General features: G+C 41.5%; 1 protein-coding gene across 15 annotated transcripts in view; it reads right to left on the reverse strand.

Moving 5' to 3' along the window:
- Positions 1-19,262, reverse strand: part of LOC145342912 (receptor-type tyrosine-protein phosphatase delta) — a 563,551-nt gene that overhangs the window by 144,630 nt on the left and 399,659 nt on the right. For 7 of the 15 annotated variants that reach the window (XM_080188505.1, XM_080188499.1, XM_080188509.1 and 4 more), the window contains 2 exons: positions 12,170-12,196; positions 9,500-9,617 (listed from right to left, as the gene is read on the reverse strand). The exons of 3 other annotated variants lie outside the window; for them this stretch is intronic. In XM_080188505.1, the coding sequence (XP_080044631.1) occupies positions 9,500-9,617; positions 12,170-12,196 (145 nt within the window). The remainder of the gene's footprint in view (positions 1-9,499; positions 9,618-12,169; positions 12,197-19,262) is intronic. 5 more of the 15 variants (XM_080188506.1, XM_080188504.1, XM_080188510.1 and 2 more) reach the window with 1 other exon arrangement.

Here is a 19,262-nt window from a genome sequence, read left to right on the forward strand (position 1 = left end):
GATGGCCTACTCCTGCTCCTATTTCTTATGTTCTTTTGAGACTGATCTCTCATTCTCAATTTCCTAGCCAGAGTACACATTCTTCAAGCATCTACCCTGTCAAATCCTATGGTTTCTAAATTCTAAGGAAGGATTCTTCTGGCACAATGGGTAGCGTCTCGCACTCTGAACCAGAGGTTCCGCATTTGACTCCTACCCCAGGTCTCAATAGTAAAGGAAGGTGCGTTCATACGAACCAAGCAGATGATTATAAACCTGTAAATCCTTACAATATACCTGGAGCAGGCGGTAAGTCAATCATGCTTGATGTGAAATGGTGTCCATTAAGTATAGCCTTTGAAATAGGCTAACTATGGAATAGGACATAAGCATCTGTGTTTTGTCTGCCTCTTGTGTCACCAGATCTGGCAAAACCTCAGTCTAAATCTAAATTCTACAGGACATAGGTGTAGTCAACTCAATTGCTCCATGTAAGATAATCTTTTCGTCTCAGGAACCATTTAATGCAGGTGCACTCAACTAAAGAGCCAGGACCTCCAAAGGTCCACAAGAAAATTTCAAGGGGTCCAACAATGTCTAGGCAAATGTTCTTTGCTCTAACAAATTCAAGGCACATATCAATAGATTTTTGGATACTATGTAAGTTAAGGGATATGCAGACAGGGTAGAGGAAACGAAGTGGAAGATCAGTTATGGTCTTAGTGAAATACAGACCTGAATGGCCTATTCCTGTTTCCCTCCGTTATCTGAGCAGTTATCATATTCACCTTTCACCAGTAACTGCAAAATAGTAAATCTACTGATCTACGATATTTCATAACTAGTATAAATCTCATCATAAAGGCTGATGGTATAACCAGTTATATACCATATTTAACACAATTAAAGAATTCCCCAACATTAGTTAGCAATAAACTAAGTATTCATCTTTTGATAACACCAATATTAATGTCTCGGCTATAAAACGTGCATTATGAACTACATAGCAGTTTGCTCCTTTTAAACTTTACTAAGATTTTAGGAAACCTACTTGTCCCCAAAACTACTTGTTCCTGATTATCTACATTGTAATATGTGCAATCATGGTACATTTTCAGTGTTCACTCAAAATGCATTTATTTTATTTAAATGCTCATTCTTCCCTCCTTCCTCTCAGCTGTCCACATAAAAGACCAGTTCCTCCCAGCAACATGCAAAAAACTCTCATTCCAAACAATTAGTTCAGAATTTTTATTTAGTGGCCCAGACAGAAAGAAAAACAAATGGTTTGTATCTGTGTTAATTTTGATGTTCATACTCCATCATCGTTTGTCAATGTCCTAGCTACATTGACTATCACAATTCTTCAAAAGAACTGGAAATCTATCATTCCATGCAACATCTCTGTCCTGTTCTAATACAGACAAGGGCCAGAATTTTCTAACCGTTCATGCCAGCGGGAGTTTTCCCATCCCGCAGCAGTACCAAATTCTTCATCTTGGCGAGGGGGGGGGAAGAGGAGGAGGAGGTGGTGGTGGTGGTGTAGCCTGAACAGGCAGTAAGATCATGCCCACAGAGTTTGTCAACAAGAGTCCTCATTCCCCAACTGTCATCTGACAGCACTCTGAATTCTGTTGCTCCATAAAGCAGGATGAAAACTATGCTCCCAGCCCCCCTTCCTTATAATACACTGTGGTCAGAAGCTCTCAGTATCCAAATTGAAGGTGGTGACATTACTGACTGAAACCTACACAGGAACAATCTCTATGGCCATTTTCAATGTTAAGGTTAGCTATTCTTTCTTTTTCTAGAGCTGTGCGTTCTGTTACGCTTTACATTTTATTACTTTCACAGAATATCCCACGTGACAAAGCAAAAGTTGGCTTGGGAATTAAGTGAAGTAACTGAGTGATTTGTTTTCTAATTTGAGGGGTGTACATCCTGTTGTGGAAATGTTAACTACTTCAAGTCACTGCTGGCTGAGCTCCTCTTAGATTCTGTTGGTCTCAGCTGAAGAAATTGGGTTTTGACTATAATAATGGCCATTTCATGACTCTTGTGCTGCTAAACAGCTTTTCAACTGGCCAAGTAACAATTGAGAATGTTAATCCAGCTCCTGTGAGTGAAAAGCTGGAAGGAATTCAGCAGAACGATGAGTTTGAATGATTGGTGTCTGGCTCATGGCAACTGATTCACACTGTTCACATTTACGACCAATGGTGGCACAGTGGTTAGCACTGCTGCCTCACAGCACCACGAACCCAGATTCAATTCTGGCCTTGGGTCACTACCTGTGTAGAGTTTGCACTTTCTCCCCATGTCTCTGTGGATTGCCTGCCACAGTCTAAAGATGTGTGGGTTAGGGTGGATTGGCCATTCTAAATTGACCATAGTGTTAGGGGGATTAGCAGGGTAAATGTGTGACGTTACGGGAAGAGGGTCTGGGTGGGATTGTGGTCAGTATAGAATCAAAGGGCCAAATGGCCTCCTTCTGTACTGTGAGGATTCTATGAACTTAAGTGTTAGATTTAAAAAAAAAACTACAAATAAAGTTTTAAAGATTGTACACAGTCCTTGAGTAACTTGGATCGAGAACTATATTTTAATTATTATCTTACTAGGTCTCCTTTCTCTTGTAATACTAACAATTTAATTATACATCCAAACCATGGGATTTCCAATTTCCCATGAATGAGAGGACCTTGAGGTATCAAAAATGATGAAAGAGCTTGATAAAAGATGTTTTCACTTGGGCGAAAATAAAAAAACAAGAGTTCATAAATATAAACTAGTCACTGATAAGTCCACTAAGAAATTCAAAAGAGATATCTTCTATGAGAATGTGGAACTCTCTACCATATACTGTAATTGGGGGAGGCGGTAATGAAATGGTATTGTCACTAGGCTAGTAAACCAGAGACCCAGAGTAATGCTCTGGGGACCTGGGTTCAAATCCCAACATGGTAGAAGGTGAAATCTGAATTCAATATTAACCTGGAATTAAAAGACTAATAATGAAACCATTATCAACTGTCATAAAAAGTGGTTCACTAATGTCCTTTAAGGAAGGAAATCTGCCGCCCTTACTCGGTCTGGCCTATATGTGACTCCACATCCACCTCAATGTGGTTGACTCTAAAATGCCCTCAGGTATGGGCAATAAATGCCAGCCCATCCGGCGATGCCCACATCCCACGAATGAATAGATATTTAACAAAATATGCTCATGGAAAATTAAAGGGAAGCTTGATAAATATGCGAGGGCCAAAATAATAGAAGGGTATGCTGATAGGTTTAGATGAAGCTGAGTGGGAGCAAGCTTGTGTGGAGCATAGAACAGTTGGGCTGAATGGTCTATTTCTATGCTGTAAGTTCTGCGTAATAGCTGGGTTATAAATATAATTTCGTGTCACCCATAGTTAGCCATTGCATTAGAACTTTTCAACAGTTTACTGTACTGCCCAGTTGTTTGAAGCGTTACAAGCCCAGCTTCTCAGCCGATTAAGCTGCAGAGAGCGTACCAGCATTGTATTGTTCAAAGGATGAATACTTAAATGGTTGGGGTGTGGGCACATACCCTGTGAAGCTATGCTCCAAGACAGTACTAATAATACAGAATCAACTAATACAGGACAACAAACAAAGGAAAATCCACATTGAGCAGCTACTCTGTGGAAGAATTTATCTGTCCTTTGTTGAATAAAGTCCAGCTGAGTAAGCTAACTAATTTGTACCTGGTTGTTTTAAAGTTCCCAGGTATCAAATTGCTGCATTTCCCACTGAAACTCATTAGCAAGGCCTTTACAGGTCTTAAACAACAGCACCTTTTTCAAAGAAAATGTCACTACTAATTTAATACCACCCTTTTTTTGTCATGGCTGCAGAAATAAAGATAGATTTAATGTCTGTCATTATGACCAAAAATGATTCCCTGATTGGTTGATTTTATGGTAATTGCCCAGGTTGAAGAGGCTTGAGTGATTTGATTGGCTGGCTGGTCCTATGTTAACCTATTGTGGAAATACAAGGATTCAATATGTCCAATGAACAGGATTTTTTTTTTTTATTCCTCTGCATTTAGCCAAAAGAGTAATCAATCACAATTTTATGTCCGATTATACTTGGGATGCTTTATGATACGGAAACATTAATTCAGTGCTTGAGGTGGCATGAGATAAAATGATGGAAGTGTGCAATTAAACCCTGGGATCTTTGTGTTCTTACTTCAGGCTGTCTACTCGTTGAAGGAATGGATCATTTTGGAGTTGATGTTAGCCATGGTCATCACTGTGGGTTTCTCAACCTTCATAACTACGCATTTGGAGACACCTCAGTGATGTTATTATACAGTTATTATTTCTGCAACTGTATTGCCTCACAGTTCTGTGGAACTTGATAAGCCTGTTACCTCCGAAGAACCATGGCCCAGGATTCTCCACAAAAATATTCCAAGCGCCGAACTGGCGTAAAAACTGGAGTAAATCCCGCTTTTTTTTTCTTAGCGGCATTTTCAAAATGAATCTCCTACACTCTGTGTCAGAGTGCACTAGCGTGAATTGCGATGAAAATCAGTGGGAGGGGCCTATTCCCGCTGGAGAGGCTGGCGGCATAGCGCTGAGCAGGCCACTGCGCGTGAACCAATCTGTCATAGCGGAGATCGGCACACGTGCAGTAGCTTTGCACTGCCAGCCTCCCGATCGCTGGCCAGCCCCGCAGCTCCACATCGCTGCCTCTCCTATCTCCCCATTCCCCGACTGCTGGCCTTCCGGACATCTCCAAGCTAGCCCCTTCCAAACCCCACCTCCCTCATGTCCCAGGTACTTACTAAGAAAATAAAGCCACAAGGTTCCACTGTTTAAAAAAAAGAACTTAAAGTCAGCAAAGTAAACAGTCAACAGAATTTATCTTATACTCTAAACAGTCATAATTAACGAGATAAACATGAATTAACAGCTGAATTGTGGCCGTGCACACCACAAACTGCATGTTAAATGGCAAACTAAAACCAAGACAGGTCCCCCAAATTTTCTCAGCAACCCACTACCTAGATATCAGTAAGTCATAAAATTCTTCCTCCAGAGATTTTAGTTCCTGCCTTTTGAAGATCAAGCCCTAGATTTCCCTTAAAAGCTACTCCAACTCAGGCTGCAACAATGACTGCTCGCCTCCAAGTTGGTCAATCTCTTCTCCTGAGACTGTGTCGCACTGAATTGATAAGGCTGTGTCCCAGCATCTAGTTATCAGCACAATTCCAGCTCTCAGCTACAGAGCAGAAACCCACTGCTCACAGACTTTCCTTTGCCCCAATGCCCAGCTTCACAGAGCTAACAGCTGCTGTTTATTTCAGAGTCATTGGGCTGAAAAGTACCTTGAGCTTCTTTTAACCTCAATCTCACCAGCAGCACGAAACAAGCACTCTTCTCCTGCCTCCTCCAGCTCCAGACACAGCAGAGTAATCACTGCTCACCCTGAGCTGCTGTTCCCTCTGCAACATGAAGCTTACGGCAATAATTCAGCACCATGTATCTGATCCTGGACTTTGCTTCTTTAAGAGCTACTCTTCATTCTGCCCCTTGAACTAATCAATGTGACCTGGTAATACCTCCCAACATGGTTCCACCCAACTTTCTGAAGCAGAGTCAGATGTACATTCTGTGTCTTAAATATTACAATCATCAGTCAACCAAAGTTCATCCTCCCCACACTTCAAGAGCCAAAATCGTACAAACACAGGCAAAAAAACTCCAGAAATATTGATTCTCTCACACAACATACATTTAGACGAACCATGTTTTCTGGCTAATATTACTCCAAATTGATCCAGTGAAAAGTGCATTTAGTGCATATGACCATGCCAGAACAGACAATTTGCCTCTTTGAACCCACTTCGCTATTCAACAAGATCATGTCTGATCTGTTCGTAACCTCAACTCTACATTTCCACCTACTCCTGACAATCTTTAACCACTTTGTTCATGAAACATCTATCTGGCTCTGCTTTAAAAATATTCAGAGACTGTTTTCTTTGCCTTTTGAGAAAAAAGAATTCTAAAGACTCACCACCTGAGAGAAATAATTTCTTCTCATCTCTGTCTGAAGGGGCAACCCCATATTTTTAAACAGTGACCCCTGGTTTTAGGTTTTCTTACAAGAAACTTCCTCTTCACATCCACTCCATTAAGACGCCTCAGGGTTTTACACATTTCAATCAAGTTGCCTCTTTTTCATCTAAACTCCAGTGGATACAAGTATAGCCTGAATAACCTTTCCTCATAAGACAAGTCTCAAGGATTAGAGTGGGATCCCATTGCAGGTTGTAGTCCAGTAAATCTTCTAAACTGCTCCAATGCATTTACATCCTTCTTTAAATAAGAATACTGTACACTGTATTCCACACGTGGTTTTACCAATGTCCTGTATAACTGAGGCATAAACTCTCTACTTCTATATTCAATGCCCTTTGTATTAAACAATATAATTCCATCCTTTTCCTAATTACCTTCATTCTAACATTTTACAATCTATGCACTATGACACCCAGATTCCTCTCCAGTCTCTTACTATTTATTTAATATATGTCCTTTTTATTCTTTATGCCAAAATGGACACTTTCACATTTTGTCACATTATACTCCATTTATCAAATCTTGCTCACTGTCTTAATCTTTCTTAACCCATTTTACCCTCCTTATGTCCTCCTCACAGCTTACTGTCCTATCTTTTTCTTGTCCTCAGCAAATTTAGTCACCATACCTTTGGCCCCCTCACCCAAGTCATTGATGTAAACTGCAAAAAGTTGAAGAACCAGCATTCATCCTTGTGGCACACCACTTGTTACAGCTCATCAACCAGGAAAATACCTAGTCTATTCTCTGTTTCCTGATAGCCAGCCAATCTTCCACCTATGCCAATTGGTTTTCCCTACACTATCAGCTTATTTTCCACAGTAACTTTTGATATGGCACCATATCTCATGTCTTCTGGAAATCTAAGTACAATACACCCATCACATTCCCCTTTATTCAGCACTTCTTCAAACAACTCAAATAAATTGGTTAAACATGATAAACATTTCACAAAACCATGCTGACTGATTACCTTGAATTTATCACAGTGCTCCGCTGTAATGTCTTTAATAATAGCTTCTAACATTTTCCCTCTGACAGATGTTCAGCTAACTGGTCTTTAACTACGATAACAGCAGGTGTGTCCTTTACAGCCACAAGATGTTGGTTTCATCTTGGAGAAGATCCTTAAATATTTTGCCACCATGTGGCACAGCGGAGTAACTCAATTCCCTAAGTTCCTCTTCTAACACTGCTCCTCTGTTGGTCACAATTGCCAACAATTCCTCACTCTTGGAATATGCTTTAGAGTCCAACAGCTGTAAGCCTGAATCTTCAATGTATTCTGCCATGTATGCATTTTTAAATACATCCGTAAAGATTAACACTGGGTTGTCCCCATATCATCAACAGAATTTTTCACACATGCCATCCTTGTTTGAAAAGACACAACTAATAAAGGAATTTAAACAGAATTATTACTTCAATAAAATAAAATCAAAAATAATTGTCACATTCTTAGTTACGTCTGCAAAACACTGAAGACACTAAGCGATGGCAATCGCCCTCTGCAGGATCACACAGGCATGGACAATACTGTGCAAGAGAGAGTCAAAATGACCCTGGCCCAATATCCCCTGTAAGAAGTCTGACAACACCAGGCTAATATCCCCACCAATACTCATTCACAGACTACATTCATTGTGCACTTGCAGACTGACATTTTCACTAAGCTTAGGACCAAACACAAAGTCCAGGAACCAATCTAGCAAACAACTAAGAGTTAGCGGCGCTTGGTGAATGTAAAGCCTAATTGGGAGGAGCAATCACCTCAAATCGTTGAATGAAAGTTGCACGTTCTCACATTCGATGAATACTTGGAACACACAGACTCATCCAGATTGCAAAAGTTACAAGCAGCCAGGGAGCCTGCAAAATAGCTTAAAAGCCAAGCGATTGCTCCATGCAATACTCTCCAAGCCCTGGTCCCCAGTGATGTGGACTCATGTACAGAGAGCAGTCCACTGCTGCTCGTCCCCCAACTAGGCCAGACGGAGATTTAGAATGCCAAGTCCCAATTTACATGTGACACATGAGAACCGTAACAGCAGGAAAAGCTATTTTACGCTGCTGTGGCTGGATATCTTCAGGTTCTTGCCAGTTCTGAGCTGCACTTATGGATAACAGGTGTTCACAGCTCTCAAGACTGTAAGATCAGAGGCATGATCTGCTCTCACTAGAATGACACTACATATGGATGCATGCATAAACACCCACAGTTAATGAGATTTATTGGTGTTTTACTGTCAGCTTTGCACCCAATTATCAGAAAACATGAGGCACTGCTGAATCCTGGTACTGTTATGCTGGCACAACCTTTTCCTAGATCTATTGACACTTTTCTCCCTGCAGCCCATATACCCCCACGCCCTGGTCTGTAGGCCTCCCCCACCACACTCAAGTACTCATTTTCATCTGCCTAGACTGCAGATGTGTCATTCACTCGCTGGCCAAATGTCTGTTAAGGCACTGGGTGGAAACTTGATTTTGCACAATATTGGGAGACAAGCGGTATTGAACCAATTCCCCGTTGCACATTACTCCCAATGTTCATTTAATTGAAAGCAACAGAAAGGAAAATCAAGAGAGATTGAAAACTGCCCATCAAATCACAATCACGCGTCTTACATGGCTGTGAACCGTCAGAACTATTCCCACTGCCTTCCATTGAATATTTGTGATGATACCATGCTGATTCGGGATTGCCCAGAGTACTAATGAGACAGATAGCGGAAAAGTTTATGCTGAATACAACGTATTAGGTCGGGATGATGATGCTAGCTGCAAAGCTTTTGGGTAGGCCTGTCTAATCTGTGTGGTGAAAAATCATACCATCCATTTTTGAATATCAGAAACTCAAATGAGTGCTTTGGTCTCTGCTTACTCAATGAACCAGATAGTGTTGAATGGATACATATGGAATCATGGAAGATGTAGGCAGGCCATCACAAATAAGGGGAAACTCTAGATGCCAAGTAAAACCAAACAGGATATCATTCAGTTTTGACCGGCAGAGGTGGGAACTAGGATTTCTTGTTGCTTGTATTGATCATTTTGCGAAAGAAGCCACATTTGTATGCTATCTTACACAGCTACTGTCCATGAACGATACAGCAAGCTTGTCCATAAAAACTGACAGGATTTGTGTGAATCCATTCTTGACGTTGATGCTTTGGCACAGGAAGCAGACAGAATGGATCGCAGCTGTTTCACATGGGGCGATGGGGGGAGGGGGGTTGGGGGATCTGCAGGGGAGTCTGAACTCCAGAAATAACTGCCCTAGTATTAAAAGTTTGAATTTAAAATAGTTGGAACTGGTGTTTTAAATCTGGACGTTAGTTGGTGTTATGGATCGATTGCCCGAAACCCAATAATTATCTCCAGGAATCGCTCACCTGCACCAGTGGTTACCACAAGCTTGGCTCTGCTACGAGCTCCATCTCCTTTTGTTGTGTAAGCTGTCACAGTGACAGAGTAGGTAGTTTCAGGCAAGAGCCCAGAAATGATCATCTCCTGTACACAAAAAAGGCAAAAAACAAAAAGAAATAAGCACGACAATGAGAATCTCTTCTGTAGTTTTAGGCCATCAGTCACTTTTCATTCAGGCTTCTGAATAATATGGGAACCAGGCAAATTGTAGGGTGCTACATTTAATCTATTCTGTTTTCAAGTTTAACAGGTATTATAAAGATGCTTAAAACGTTTCTTTTTCTTCCACAGCATTTTCTGTACATTTCAAATATTCCAATAATGAATTTCATTTAGGAAGTATAAAGAAATATTAATTATTAATTCATTTTACAGTGACAATAGACATCACTTCACACTTTGCTATAAAACCTGTTACTCAGGGTTAACATGCTGTGTTTGTGCAGTTGTGAAATCAATTATCTTGAACTGTTGTACTCTTTAAAAGAGCAACCAGCACAGACAGAATTTATTGTAACCTGTCTTATCTGTCTAAATAAAAATTCAGATTTAAACTTCTGATATCACAGCCTGGGAGATGATAGGTCAGTGTGGATCTGGACAGTGATCAGTTGGAGTGGATCTGGGCAGTGATCAGTTGGAGAGGATCCGGGCAGTGATCAGTTGGTATGGTCAGAACAATGATCTGTTTGTGTGGATCTGGGTGGTGAGCGGTAGAAGATTTGGGTGGTGATCAGTCAGATCGGATCTGGGGGATGATCAGTTGGTGTGGATCTGGGCGGCGATCAGTTGGTGTGGATCTGGGCGGTGATCAGTTGGTGTGGATCTGGGCGGCAATCAGTTGGTGTGGATCTGGGCGGCGGTCAGTTGGTGTGGATCTGGGCGGCGGTCAGTTGGTGTGGATCTGGGTGGTGATCAGTTGGTGTGGATCTGGGCGGCGATCAGTTGGTATAGATCTGGGTGGCGATCAGTTGGTGTAGATCTGGGTGGCGATCAGTTGGTGTGGATCTGGGTGGTGATCAGTTGGTGTGGATCTGGGCGGCGATCAGTTGGTATAGATCTGGGTGGCGATCAGTTGGTGTGGATTTGGGTGGCGATCAGTTGGTGTGGATCTGGGTGGCGATCAGTTGGTGTGGATCTGGGTGGTGATCAGTTGGTGTGGATCTGGGTGGCGATCAGTTGGTGTGGATCTGGGTGGCGATCAGTTGGTGTGGATCTGGGCGGCGATCAGTTGGTGTGGATCTGGGTGGCGATCAGTTGGTGTAAATCTGGGCAGTGATTAGTCAGGTTGGGTGTGGACAGTAATCTGGATGAGCAGACCATCTGCCCTTTTTAAAACTTGTCTAATTTTTATAACATTGATTTAACTGGAACAAAGAAGCTTTCCATGTTCTATAAAGGGTAGACGATTCACTCTGCCAGATTACTGCCAGACAAAAAATACCCCAGGGTACCTTCCTGACTAAAGGATGCCAAAGCATTAATGAAATATAGCAACCATTCAGTGCTACAGATAGCAGTCAGCTGCTCAACTGACAAATACAATTGAAGATGTCGAGATGTGGACAGAAGTGAAATGATTTAAAGAGCTGGTGCTGGAAGAAGGTTAGAACTGTATTCCTCCACATCTCTGACTGCAACCGTTGATACTGCTCACAAAATCGTGCACTCTGAATGAAAAATGAGACATTCTAAAAAAAATTAAAAACCACTACGAATAAATAGCAGTACAACTTTCTTTTAGGAACTGCTGCACTTGCAACCTACACAGGCAGAGCAGTGTTGTACACGTGGTGATGTGCCACATAAGTGACACAGGCTCAATGCGAAAGGACAGCGAGCCACTTTATTTTGTTTTGAACTGCATGTTTTCAGATACTGCAGTATTTTGTGAGTAGTGTGGATCTGGTGCAATGAGGAAATTGGCACACTTATACCGAGCAGAATGTGGTGAAATGCAATTGTAACCTTTCCAGGTGAGAAAAGGTGATTTATTTTCTGGTGAAAACATAATTGATGATCATTTACAATGGAGGCCCTTGAAAATACTTTATGAAACTGGACATTTTGCAGACTGTGCATCTTCTCCATAGAGCCCATGGATCTCTTGTTAAATAAGAGCCACCTGATGAATTCCAGAGAGATTTGGTGTCGTTTTTATTGAGCATTCCTACTCAAGACATCAGCTTTTTCAGAGGAGTTGAGGGTCTCCGCAAAGAAAAATGCACTTGGAGCAAAATGTACCATCCTGTAACACTACTGATTGGACCAGTGCATAGCTCTTTGCCAAAACAAGCGGCAGGGTGTGTATGTGTGCAAATACATGTATCAATCAAGTTAATTAATCCTAATAATTACAATGCACAGGGTAACTCCCGAAGGCACTCTTCCTAAAATCAACAGGTAGTGTTTCATTCCATGCAATGTGTTCACTTCACAAGAGTAAAATAAATGCACAGTTAGTACAAAATAAATCTTAAAAAAAAGTCCTGAAGACCAGTTAGTGCATGCAGTGCAGCACACCAATGAAAAAGTTCATACAAAAAGAAAAAAAATTGCAAGAAGACATTGTGTGAAGACACCAAGGAGTTAACAACAAACACAAGTTTGTAGTTGTCTGATTATACTTTACTCACATGTTCAGCAGAGTCATCAGTTTCCCACTGATTGAGACAAAACAAGATCGATAGAAAGAAAAGATATAGAATCAAGAAGAGATTTAAAGTGTGTACTGAACTCTGCTTCAAAATCATTTCTTTTATTCATTCATGGAGTTGGAAGTTGCAGGCAAGATCAGCATTTGTTGCAATCCTTAATTACCCTTGAGAAGAGTATAACAAGGTATTGAAATGTGAAGAGGTGTATGTTATTAAAGCTTCCTCATACTGTTGATTTTGTTATACCTTTTAGAGAAAGTAGTTCCTATAATGTGTTTGAGTTTAATTTCACTCTTATTGAGGAAGGTTTGTTTGCTACACTTAAGGCCTTAAATATATATTTAAAAGGCTTGCTCCTACTTTAATTTGACCAAAACCAGAAAAATATTTAGTTTTTCATCTCATCATCTTCACTCCTCTGTGGAACAGTCATCTTATATAAATTCTTCACTCAACATAAAATTATGAGCTTTTTGATTATTTAAAGTAACTGCATTTTACAAGGTGAACTGAGACAATTTAACTGGTAGATATAATCAATGTGGGCTAGTGCTCAACGGGAGTCAAGATGATGGCCTGGAATTTGCTGCAATGTCAAAACTGGCCAAGCTTACCGATTTTTAAGAATTCTCTCAACGGGTGTGGGTGTCGCTGGCTAGGCCGGCATTTATTGCCCATCCCCGATTGCCTTTGAGAAGATGGTGGCAAGCTGCCTTCTTGAACTGCTGCAGTCCGTGTGGAGTAAGTACACCCACAGTGCTGTGAAGGAGGGGGTACTGGGATTTTAACCCAGCTCCAATGCCAAATTTATGCCAAAAGCTGTCATTGGACTGATGAGAATGCACTGTGATGAGCATAGGTACAAGCTACAAGTGGTGCCGTCAGTGTCCAAGATGCCAAGGCTGGACATAGGATAGGTTATACACCATACAAGTCGTGGTCTGGTATCTTTAACTTTTCCAACTCTGAATATTTATTTCTGATCATTACCTTGAGAGGTGATCATTTAGTAATTGTCCCCTGAATCATGTACAATCCCCAGCAATATTTCCTTACTGACAGCAATGCAAATGAGCTCAATAAATATTAATGTAATGACACACAAAGACAAGACAATATTGATTGGGGAGATTCACGGGCTGCTAAAGCACGTGTTTCCATTAGCAAAGGTTTAAAGTTAAAATTAAGTTCCTGCAACAATCAGTAAAAATTAAACTCTCAAGGATCCTTTAATATTGAGGTAACTCAAAACTTCTAAGTTAAAATCACACTCTCCCAATCTGTGGTGCGGCATGGTGTGTACCAGTGCCTGGCTGAGATTATGATTATGATCGCACATCATGGTGGGCTTTTATTTTGTGTATAGAAACAGATGTCAATTGCTCTGCAGCTTGTTCTGAGTAGCTGAGGTGATGACAATGGCATTGAATCAGCAAATTCAATAAAGCTTGATTCTAAGAGTCAAGGTAGGGGGCAAAGTGAGATTGAATAACCAGTCCTGTGCAAATATTTTTCTGTGCAAGTCTTTTGTGGAGCAGTGGAAAAATACCAGCAATTATAATTTCCTAGAGCTTGTGCACTATATTAATGAGGTGCAATATGGATGCACCATGACTGTGAATGTTGTCTTTTCAGCAAATTGCAGCCCATTATGACAATAACTAAAAAAAACAACAAAATTAATCTGAAATTTTCTGAGAACTTCAGCATTTAGCTGAAACTGCGAACAATGGTCATGTAGGCAAAACTGTATTTTATACATCTGTACTTAGTGACATTTTTCACCTTTCTAAACAAAGGTTGGGATTTTCCAGTCCTGCCAACGTCTGTGGAATTTTTTCATGAGATGTTCGCCCGGTCACGACTGCCAGAGAGAATGGAGAATTTGGTGCTCAGCCAATTTCCATTCATTGCAGCGGGACCGGAGAAACCAAGCTGCGGGCGGGTCGGAGAATTCTGGCCATAGCTTTATTTTGTTTATAGTTTTCTGCTCTCCTCAGTAATTCATCCACAGTGTCCTTGATGCTGGTGTTGCTGAACCCAAGTACTGTTACTAACGAAAGGCAGGAAGGTGGCCAGCTGCAATATTGCAGACTGTGGCACCCTTTGGCTGTAGTTAGGGGACCACAATTCTGGTGCGCCAATGTCTTGCCCACCAGACTATACTCCGCTCTGTAAAGCGAAGTTTCACATCTAGTTTCTCATATTCCATTGTAGCCTTGCTGATGAAACATTTAACACAACACCATGTTCCCTGGGTGGAGGCGAGTCATTGACCTCAATGTGCTTTTCTACTTTTACAAGAGGTGCCTGTGGAATATGAAGAGCCTCCTCCATCTGCTTTCTGCACACACAGGGTCTGATGAAAACTAACACATTCTGGAGGGTTCAAAGTGCTCTTGTTGAAAAGTAATTGGATTAAAATTCATTGAATTTAAATACTTCTCTTACTGATTCAATAACATAGGATCCCTACTGTTCAGAAGGAGGCCATTTGGCTGATCGAGTCTGCACTGACCATAATCCTACCCAGGTTTTATTCCCATATTCCCACATATTTATTCTGTTAATCCCTTGACACAAGGGTCAATTTAGCAATGGCAATCCACCTAACCCACATATATTTGGACTGAGAGGGGGAACTGGAGCACCCAGAGGAAACACATGCAGACACAGGGAGAATGTGCAAGCTCCACACAAACAGTGATCCAAGGCCAGGATTGAACCTGCATTCCTGGTGCTGTGAGGCAGCAGTGCTAACCACTGTGCTGTCTATATAGGAAGATGAAATGGCATTAGCAATCTGCTTTTTGCAGAATAGAACAAAGAGCAAATATTTACTATAAAGTTGTTGGGATCTATGCAGTAAGCCATGGCATACAGTGACAAAGTAATTAAATATCTGACATTAAAAACAATATTCACCATCAAGTCAATATTATGGGGCTGTCAACAGCAGATTGAAGGTGGATTGGGTTTTCAGCCCCACCTTGTCATGGGTTTTACCACAGCAGACATGGTGAGCCACCGGCCACCAGCGGATTTTCCAGTCCTGCCAATGTCTGTGGGATTTTTTTCCATGACATGTTCACCCTACCACTGGGGAACCCATTATAGGGCAGCAGTTTCAGCAGGTTTAGAAGATCCCACCCTAAAAATCAAATTTGCTTTTATTTATCTTTTCATGGGATGTGGGCATTGCTGGCATCTCTAATTGCCCTTGAGGTGGTGGTGGTGGTGGTGACTCACTTTCTTGAATCATGGCATTCAAGATTGTGTCTCCCTTAGTGCTGCTAGGGAGGGGGTTCCAGAATATTGACCCAGCAAAAGTGAGGGAATGGCAATATGTTTCCAAGTCAGAATTGTGAGTGGCTTGCGGGGGAACTTGCAGTTGGTGCTGTTCCCATATATCTGCTGCCTTTGTCCTGTTAAATGGTAGAGGTTGCGGATTTGAAAGGCACTGTCAAGGAAGACTTGATAAGTTGCTGCACTGCATCTTGTACATGGTGCGCACAGCTGCCGCTGCGGGTCGGTGTGGAGGGACTGAATGTTGAAAGTGGGCGATGGGGTGCCAATCACACAAGTTGCTTTGAACCAGATGGCGTTCAGCTTCTCGACTGTTTATTGAGTTCCAATTATCCAGGCAACCAGAGAGTATTCCATTCTGCTCCTGACTCATGTCTTGTGATGAACAGGATTTGGGGAATTGGGAGATGAGTCATTCACCACAAAAATCCTAGCCTTCGACCTGCTCTTGCAACCACAGTATTTCTACGTTGGTCCAGTAAAGTTTTTGGCTAATGGTAACACCGCAAGACATATTGGGGCATCCACCAATGGCAATGCCCTTGAACGTGAAAGGGAGAGGGTTAGATTCTCTCTTGTTGGAGATCGCCAATGCCAGGCATTTGTTTTCCATGCATGTTATTTGCCACCTATCAGCCGAAGCCTGAATGACACTGGAAAAAATATCACTGTGATCTGGGACAACATAGTGGTTTCTCTATTACATACCTAATGAGTGGACAAACTCAAATTAACTTAGGGACAAATTAAGAGGGGCAGCCCCCAAAAAGGAAGAGGGGGACAGCCCGAACAGAAACCAAAGTCCAAAGGGAACTTAAAACATTAAATCAAAATGTGATTATCAGGGTCGATAACACCCCCAGCCCCTATCTCTTTTCATAATATTATTGTTCTGTTTTGGAGCCTGCAGTTATGGTTGGGAATCCCCATTTAAATTTAAAACTGGGACAGTAAAAAAAAAGTGCCCTCAGAACAGATTAAAACGTAAGGCCACAGTTAGGAAACTCATATAATTAACATTATTGAACACACGAGAATAACTTGTGCATCATCAAATTCGCCTTTTCTCCCCGTAGGTTGGCCATGTCTGATGTGCTCCTCAGTTCTGAATGCCATTAATTTTTTTATCTGCAATATGCATCTTGTATATATTAGCAAATATTAATAATCTGTTGTGGGGTTGTAATATTTCTCCTGCTTTCATTCAGTCACTTTTCATTGTGACTACTTTGCAAACTTTGAAACTAACGCAGTTCTGGAATGTGCCTCATAGTGTTCTATGCATTTGTGTTTATTCATTTCCTATTATTGAATACAGAGGTAGAGAAAGAGCGAAGAATGTCTCTTTAAGACATTATAATAAAATAATGAAATCCATATAGCATTATTCAGTCAGTTGATGATAGTTATAACACCTGATTTTTTTTGTCTGTTCAAGTGTGAAAAAAAAGATTGCCCCAACGCTTGAAAGAAATGGTTATTACTTTTATTATTCACTTAACATTATTGGCAGTTAAATCAAATGGCGGGTGGGTTGTAACTCATCCACCTTTTATGCTCTTACTTTTGTCACATTTAATGGATTCTCAGAAAATAATGATAATAAAATCTCCCAACCTACCACCACAGGAGGACTTGGGACTGGCAACAGGACCTGTGTACTCTCTCACTTTCTTCTGTTGCGCACCACCAATAAGTGAGGAATTCGCCAACCCCACCTGCTCGGAATCTCCGATCCTGCTGCTGGGAATGGAGATTTGGCTGAGTGCCAAATTCTTCATTTTCAATGACAGCAGAGATAGGGGATACAATATCGAAGAATTCCGGACAGGGTAGTTTAAAGGGTCAAATGGAATGATAACTTTAGTGTGCATGACCCGCATGGGAACTTTCAAATTGCTGCCTGCATACATGGCTTAGAAGGATCACCATCCCCACCCTAATATGGTCAAGTTACCGATTTCACCTGTGTTGAGTGGAAGATGAGAGTATCCATAAATTCTTGCACAACCCCTAATACAATAATAGGGTACGACTGCCTCAGACCTGGTACAGATCACCTACTCACTGTTTGCAGTTGGCCTGGGCTGACCAGGTTGGCGCTGAATAAATACCGTGCCAACTTTAAGCAAAATAAATAGATGAAAAGGGATAAGAAGTTTGGATCAGGTGATTGAACACAGTCCATGGTTTTCTCTTCTTTAAACTAATAGAGGATAATTCACGGGCTGGGCGCTTGTAATTTCTTGAGGTGCGTTCTTGGATAGAAACAGAATCATCCTCCTGGCCTTCAGATTTAAAAAACTTCAAAAACACTGCACAACTGACTCGCAGAAAACTCTAATCTGTTTGACTGGCCAGGCTACGAAAGAGAATTTAGCACAGAAATGGCTGCTGCTGATATCAGGGTCGAAAGATTAACGCACAGATTTGATACTTCTTCCATCACAAAACAGGAGAAAGGAATTCCGTTTAAGGATGTTTAGGATTTATCTGCTAATCTTATGGGCACTCACTCACTTCTAGGATTAAACTATGTGTTAGCATTTATTTTATTTCTTCAAATTTACATTTAATTTTTTTATTCATTTACGGAATGTGGGCCAGCACTTACTGCCCTTTACTAATTGCCCTCCATTTCAGAGGACAGTTGAGAATCAACCTAATTTCTGTGGCTGTAGAGTCACACGTAGGCCAGGCCAGATAAGGACGGCAAATTTCCTGTCCTAAAGGTCATCAGTGACGCAGACAGGTTTTTACGACAACCGACAATGGTCCTACGGTCATCATTAGACTTCTAATTCCAGGTTTTTATCGAATTCAAATATCACCACCTGCTGTGGTGGGATTTGAACCTGAGCCTCCAGATCTTACCCTGGGTCTCTGGATTATTAATCTAGTGACAATACCACCAGGCCTCCCCATTATCTTGTGCAAAACATACTCAAAATAAGACATATTCAAATAAGAAATGAAGACTGGAGGTGAAGGGGCTGTCTCATGCATCTGTTTTATGGTTCAGAAACATGAGTAGAGTCTCACACCTCTGCTGCAATTAACTCCATGTGGTTTCCTCACAGCCTCACAAACAGAGACAATCTTCCATCATCCTCCTGTCAACCACATCTGCTTCCCCCTTCAACAGGGTTGCCACTCTCCCCATTACCCCTGTGACGTTAAGAACTGGAAAAGCCAAAACTTCCCCCAGTAAATATCAATAAAACAGAAGCTATCCTCTTTGTATTGCTGTAGACAACTGCATGCCTCCAATCTTGACTGTCGCCTGAAGCTAAGTGCTGGACAAAAACAACTTGGAATCACATCTCTTTTATGGAGAAGAGACACCTCATGTAAGAATATGACTGAAGGCAAGCGTTTTTTCTCTGGGTGCTCCGATTTCCTCCCACAGCCCAGTAATCAAGTAAAGTTTATTTGTTGGTGTCACAAGTAGGCTTACATTAACACTGCAATGAAGTTACTGTAAAAATCCCCAAGTCGCCACACTCCAGCCCCTGTTCGGGTACACTGAGGGAGAATATAGCATGACCAATGCACCTAACCAGCACGTCTTTTGGACTGTGGAGGAAACCAGAGCACCCGGAAGAAACACACATAGACATGGGGAGAATGTGCAGATTCCGCACAGACAGTGAGCCAGGCCGGGAATCGAACCTGGTGATGTGAGACAGCAGTGCTCACCTCTGTGCCAAAAGCTGAGTAAGGTTAATTAGACATATTAAATTGCCCATCAGTGTCAGGGGCATTA

The sequence above is a fragment of the Carcharhinus amblyrhynchos genome, chromosome 5 (genome assembly GCF_965287045.1).
Source record: "Carcharhinus amblyrhynchos chromosome 5, sCarAmb.v2.hapA, whole genome shotgun sequence".
NCBI classification, from domain to species: domain Eukaryota; kingdom Metazoa; phylum Chordata; class Chondrichthyes; order Carcharhiniformes; family Carcharhinidae; genus Carcharhinus; species Carcharhinus amblyrhynchos.